At 42.7% G+C, this 6,781-nt stretch overlaps 1 protein-coding gene and 1 long non-coding RNA gene across 8 annotated transcripts in view; one reads left to right on the forward strand and one right to left on the reverse strand.

The window, feature by feature from the left end:
- Window positions 1–3,131, forward strand: part of LOC126516041 (uncharacterized) — a 7,017-nt gene extending 3,886 nt beyond the window's left edge. Inside the window, exon 3 of the long non-coding RNA XR_007596004.1 lies at window positions 2,414–3,131. This is a non-coding gene — a long non-coding RNA (uncharacterized lncRNA). The remainder of the gene's footprint in view (window positions 1–2,413) is intronic.
- Window positions 1–6,781, reverse strand: part of Dlgap1 (DLG associated protein 1) — a 672,355-nt gene that overhangs the window by 127,147 nt on the left and 538,427 nt on the right. For all 7 annotated transcript variants that reach the window (XM_050166170.1, XM_050166171.1, XM_050166169.1 and 4 more), the window contains one exon: window positions 3,235–3,412. In XM_050166170.1, coding sequence (XP_050022127.1) covers window positions 3,235–3,412 — 178 coding nt within the window. The remainder of the gene's footprint in view (window positions 1–3,234; window positions 3,413–6,781) is intronic.

Below are 6,781 nucleotides of genomic sequence, written 5' to 3' on the forward strand. Positions count from 1 at the left end.
ATATTTAGCTAGGGTGGATGCCAGCAAGCCCCAGCTACTATCCTATACTTTTCAGTTCAGAGCTGTGGATACAGACATGTTCAGATTGCATGGCTAGTTACATGGGTGTGGATACAGATATGCTCAGATCGCAACATGGGTGTTGGGATTCAAACTCTGACCCTTACAATTGAACACCAATCACTCCTACATGCTAAGCCATCTCTTTAGCTTTCTGAATCTGTGTTTAAAAATGATTATATATTTAATCATTTATATGTAATATATATATATATATATATATATATATATATATATTAGTATGTGTGTGTGCGCGCACTTGCGTGTGTACCACAGTGTGCCTGTGGAGTTCAGAGAACAACTTGTCAGACTGGATTCTCACATGGGTCCAGGTATCAAACTCAGGTTATCAGTCTTGGTGGCAAGTACTTGCTGGACCACCTCTCTGGCTCAGCCACTGAGTCAGAATCTAAGGTTAAGGATCTGCAAGGGTTTGTTTATTTTATATGTGACTCATTCAAGCTTGAAATAATCTCAAAGCAATTTATCCATGTGTGTGCTCAGAACTATAACTTCTTTGCTTTCTTCCCTCTCGATTATTGCTGTAGCAAAAATCACAAAAAAAAAAAGTGAAATAACTGCCCTTGTCAAGGCTGCAGACATTAACATTGGCTGTCTGTCTTTCCCCAGGGTTTCTTTCCTAGTTTTAATAAAACTTGAATCATACAGCAAACATAGTTTTGTGACTTGTTTTTATTTGACTGAATCATCTAGGCTAAACATATATTCTTTTTTTAAAATATTTATTTATTTATTATGTATACAATATTCTGTCGTGTATATGCCTGAGGCCAGAAGAGGGCACCAGACCTCATTACAGATGGTTGTGAGCTATCATGTGGTTGCTGGGAATTGAACTCAGGACCTTTGGAAGAGCAGGCAATGCTCTTAACGGCTGAGCCATCTCTGCAGCCCCTAAACATATATTCTTAATAGGATTGTTCTTCTTACAAAGACATAGATAACCAAAGGAAATAAATGTCTAACTTAAGAAATATCCTTGGAAATACTAACAAAATTAAGAATGGACATCCCCAAGTTACCTTATAACCCTCCACATGCATATTTTAACAACAACCCCAAGTCTAACCTCTACTTTACCCAATTTTAAAAGCTTTTTCAGCCAGATGTGAATCCCTGGGCCCTACGCTTTAGTCACTGAAAACAATCCAGTACACAATACAATCAAAAGGAATCAAAACCCAGGGACTTCTGTATGCTAGGCAGACACTCTCATTATTAGAGACAACCCCAGCCTCTAAAACATCATTTACTTAAAAAGATTAATTACACCTATGTACATATACATTTATGTGCATGTATGTGTATATGGGTTATGTGTGTGGGTGTGCATGCCAGAGTGTGCATGTGGTCAGAAGTAACTTCGTGGGAGTCAGTTCTCAGTCTGTAAGTGTCAACTTAGAGTATCTTTAGATTGTATTGTGTTAGGAAGTTTTATTTATAAATGTCGTTATTTGAGTTGTATAAATCGCTAAGTGGTTTTGGGCTTGGAATTGGGAAGTGGCCTTAAATCTATTTCTGTTGTTCTGTATTTTATATCTATGTGAAGTGGCGTTCTCAGCACAGATGGTGGCACACTCAGAAAAACACCAAATAGACCCTTGCTCCTGCTATCCAATATTCAGCCAGGATTGAGGTTTCGCTCTGTAGACCAGGCTGGCCTCGAACTCACAGAGATCCGCCTGCCTCTGCCTCCCGAGTGCTGGGATTAAAAGCGTGCGCCACCACCGCCCAGCAGGATGGAGTTCTCTACAGCATCTTAAGCATGTCAATTCGCTTTCATATTTAATAAATAGTACAATATACATATATCCAAGCATTGCTTTAAAATAAACTTATGCTTAGTCATCAGTAAATTTGTACACTTATATATGTTGCATAAAAAAATTTAAGCATAAAGGGGTCATAAGATTAAAAAAGTTTAAGAAGTACACCTGAATCTAATTCCTTGGTTTTTAACATTTTACTTGGATCCTTCTTCTGAGCCTTTGGGGAATAATGTCAGATTTTAAATAGGAACAGAGTACAACGGGCTTAACTTCAACACTATTTTCTACATATATATATTAATATGTACACGAAATACTATATGAGAATAACTCTCGCAAAATCTTCTTTCAGAAAAGTCAGTATGTATAGCTGAGTGACTTTGAAGAAGAAATTGTTCTCTGGATAATAACAATGTTGCAACTGTAGTAGGAAGTTCAAAATGGTCCTTAAAGATTATGTGTTGTTTGAAAGTTGAATCTAGGCTAGGAAAATGATGTGTCATTAGAGCTCCATTAAGGATGGTCGATCTTTCTGTCTTTTTTTTTTTTTTTCTTAACTCAAGGCCAAATGACTACACCTTGGAATTGCAGCACTTGACCCGAAGGCAGCATTAGTCTTTTCCAGGCCTGATATCTGACGAAGCTATCACTGGGAAGTGATGTCCCAAGGAAGGTCATACCCACAGCACAGGGACCTGAAGCGGCCAGCAGGTCAGCACAGTGTCCTGCTGCGGGAGAGGACGCCTTTCCTTCTTCTGAAAACACTAAGGTTATAACGTTTATAATGTGTATACATCTTTTCACAATTTTACTTACTTTCTGAGTAGGGTTTTACTATCTAGCTCTGACCGTCCTGGAACTCACAGAGCTCTGCCTTCCTCTGCCTCCCGAGCATGGGGTTAGACGCATGTGCCATTACACCCAGCTGCACAAAAACTTTCTACGGATACATTCTATATGTAATTTTGCCTTGATGACCCCACTCTACGCTGTAGTACTTTTATGACTATGGTTTAGCCAGTGATGTCTACCTTAGGAAAGCACCCCTCAAGCAACACTGCATTGGAAGCCTCTTCCATCAACACCATCCTTAAAATTGGGTGGTGCCTATTTGATAGGCTGGGAATTTCCCAGGATTCCCTCCTTGTGCCCGACTCACCTGCAAAGGGCCTCTCTACTCCTAGTAGACCATCAAGACTAGGAGATGGGGATGAACACGGGGTTTACATTGCAGCGTTCAGCTGCGTTCCCAGTCGACTCCGTCAATGGTCCCCGTGCCTCCCCCCCCCCCCCCCCCCCCCCCCCCCCCCCCCCCCCCCCCCCCCNGCCCTCTCAGTGCTCCCTGATAATGACGCATGCCCACTGAGGCTCGGATGGCTCTTACCTGGCTGATGGTGCTCATGGCGCGCATGTAGCTCTCATTTCTGGAGCGGAACTTTGGCGATGTGAGCAAGCCTGCAGGGTCCAGGCTGTCCAGGCTTCTGTTGATGGAGACTTCACTCACGGCCCTCAGGTAACTGTGACTCCGGATCTGGAGTTTGGGTGAGTGTTCATTGGAGATCCTGGAAGAGACCAATGGAAGGAAGGGTTTGCTGCGTGTTCACTGGAGGTCCTGGAGGAGGAGTCATATTCCACAGGGGCGGTGAGGTAGCTGTGGTGGCTGTCCTTGGTGCAGCACCCTTAACACCAGGACAAACAGCACTGAGGTCTTATTGCTAAAGAGTCATAGTGAGACTCAGGAGGATAACCTGTTCTTACGTTTCTATTCTTGCTTTCTTTTAAATTAAAATTTGTTTTAATTGACATGTAATAATTTTATATGCATCAATAGAGGTCATGGTGCGATATTTCATTGCATTTTTTTTTCTTTCTGAGACAGGGTTTCTCTGGTAGCCGTGGCTGGCCTCGAACTCACAGAGATCCACCTGCCTCTGCCTCCCGAGTGCTGGGATTAAAGACGCGCGCCATCACTACCATTGCCTGACCAGTGCAATGCATTCCTTTGGGAATGTGGCTGTAGCTGCTGGTTGGCTGACCATGTCCCATCGGATGGTCTCACACACAGCCTTCAAATCAATGGAGATCAGCTATTTACCAGTGACGTGAGAGCAGCTGAAGATTCAGTTATTGGGAAAAGAAATTATTCTTATCCATGCAGATTAAAAAATGAAAATATTAGAAGCCATCATAAGTAGATCTAACAATGAATAAAAATCAGGTTTAGTCACCCCTGCTAAAGGCTCTCTAGGGCGCACTGCCTGAAGATAAATAGACCCACAGGAAAGACGTTTATATGATATCAGGCACAAGACAAGGTGTGCGGGCTGGAGAGGTGGCTCACAGGTTAAGAGCACTGACTGCTCTTTCCGAGGTCCTGAGTTCAATTCCCAGCAACCACATGGTGGATCACAACCATCTGTAATGAGATCTGGTGCCCTCTACTGGCCTATAGAATATATGTAGGCAGAATACTGTGTACATAATGAATAAATAAATCTAACAAAAAAAGACAAGGTGTGCAGTCTCACTGAAATCCAGAGAAATGTTGAGTACAAAAAAAATCACACGTTTTCAAAGCACATCCATGGGAAGTAAGGACACTCCAAATGTCCTTTAAGCGGCAACGCATGAGGTCACACCCATTCCTAAGGATTACAGGAAACTGCTTAATAACGGCTGAAAAACAGATTCCGGGTAAGACTGCTACCCCAGAATTTGCTTAGCAGTGGTTTTATTCACCAATTGGACAGACAAAACACTGAAAACAGATGTAGACCAAATGTCTGAAGGAAACCTGGTATTTTATTACGATGAGGAAGAAACGATTGTCCTAGAAGCCTGTCCTATGGGTTATCTGGGCAGCTCTCAAGAAAGAGCACGCCTCTGCCAGGACAAGCGGATATTTTTTTATGTGTTAATGATATTCTGGAGATCCACATTGGGTCCCTTTGCCATCCCAGGAATTCTACCCAGCCGCTAAACTTCAATTTATTTTCTCAAACATCTCTGTTTTGAAAAGTGTGTTAAGCCTTTTATAAGCTAATGTTCACTTCCACTTAGAACCCGAGCACGTGGTGACACATTCGTTTTCTTATGACCCAGAGCAAGGACACCCCCCAAACAAATGATACTGCCATTGTGTACGGTCATCAGGGCAAGGACAGGAGTGGCGCTTTCATAACAGAATGTATGCAAGAAGAAACAAAAGTGCGGTTTTTGAAAAGCGAGTGTCTGCTGGCTGAGATGCGGAAATGAGGCATCACCGTGACAACCACCCATCTCGGTCACTTGTTATAAAATAAGGCATCGTTCCAAACATTTCAAAGTGGAAAAACAAATTGAGAAGCAACTGAATAGCTCCCTTTCAGTGAGTCATTTCTGATAAAAACACACACACACACACACAAAACACAAAACAATGCATACCTCAGTAACCCATGACACACGAGGAAATGAACTTTATCTAATCTAGAGGGTAGAGGTTGCAGCTATCCACACAGAGGACAGCCTGGACCTGCACTTCCTGGTGCGGAAGAGGCCAGTAAGAAACGTTGACAGTTTGCTCTTTGCCCCCTCCACAGCAATGGATACTCCCTGAAGGAGGTGCGCACCGTCGGAACTGGGAGAGAGAACTACCCTTCAGTGTCAACCTCTTGGACTGAGACCGGCCTTCTCCCACTGTCCTTCCTGAGTCCTCTGAGACTTATCCTTCCGAAGTCCATAAAAACTCAAGTGGGACTTTGGCCTTGGGGGAGATGGGCAGAGAACCCTACTCACTCTCATATCCCTAAGCACAGCCACTTAAAGAGACAACCCTTAAGGGAGCTCTGGGGTTGATCGTGAGGCTGTGATTGCAAAGAAGATCTGAGAAGACTCGGACCATGAAGTTTCAAGCCAATGCCTCAACAAAGAAAATAACCAACTTTGTAATATAGAACTAAAAATATGACCAGATGACTGGTTACTATTATTATTATTTATTTTATATTAGTTTTAACTGAAGAGAAGTGATTCCATGTGACTGTGTCTAACAAGAGTCTTGGGTGGGGACGGGACACCTAACTGGTCCATCTAGCTCTAAGCTTTTGTTCTTTCTCATCTGGTTTTGACTCTGACTCCTACAACGTTTATGTAAAGCAATGCCATATGCAGAGGCAACATCTGGCTTGGTTCTATTCTGAAAATGAAGATATTTGACCTTGGCCATGACCCCCTTATTGAAGTATACCACAGACATTCATGGCTTAAATGGGGCTTTGATTCCTTGGGCTTTCAGGTAGAAAAGGGTACTTCAGCCAGTGACGGCATTTGGTTACCGGGTTTCAAGATGCTTTATGAGTTAATCTGCTTCAGTAAAACTGAGGCCAACTTTTCCCCCCTCATCCTGCTGTGCATGCTCTATAAAGGGCTATCTTTTGATCAAATTGTTTCTTGGGTCGATGCCTCTTGAATGATTTCCACCTGACATTTCTTACTACTTAGTAAACATGCAGGTATTGATATTATCCCACTATATATCAAGAAACAACTTCTCTAAGAGTCTGCATAGTTTGAAGATAATTTTTACTTATTATGAAAATCTGATCTTGAGACAGGGTCTCATTAAGTATCCAAGGCTAGCCTTGAACTTGAGAGCCTTCTTGCCTCAGTTTCCCTCATGCTTGTATTATAGGCAGGTGCCACCAATTGTCGAAGGCAATTTAAGTAGAACCTTCCTATTTCTGACGTCTCCACCATGACGTTCTGATAGGCTCATATAGTTGAATGCTTAGTCACCAGGGAGCGGAACTCTTTGATAGGATTAGAAGGATTAGGAGGTGTGGCCTTGTTGGAGGAAGTGTGTCACTGGGGTCTGGGGTGGCCTTTGAAGTTTCAAAAGCCCATGCCAGGCTCAGAGTCTCTCTCTCTCTCTCTCTCTCTCTCTCTCTCTC

The sequence above is a fragment of the Alexandromys fortis genome, unplaced genomic scaffold (genome assembly GCF_014885135.2).
Source record: "Alexandromys fortis isolate MF-2015 unplaced genomic scaffold, M_Fortis_MF-2015_v1.1 scaffold_143, whole genome shotgun sequence".
Taxonomy (NCBI): Eukaryota; Metazoa; Chordata; class Mammalia; order Rodentia; family Cricetidae; genus Alexandromys; species Alexandromys fortis.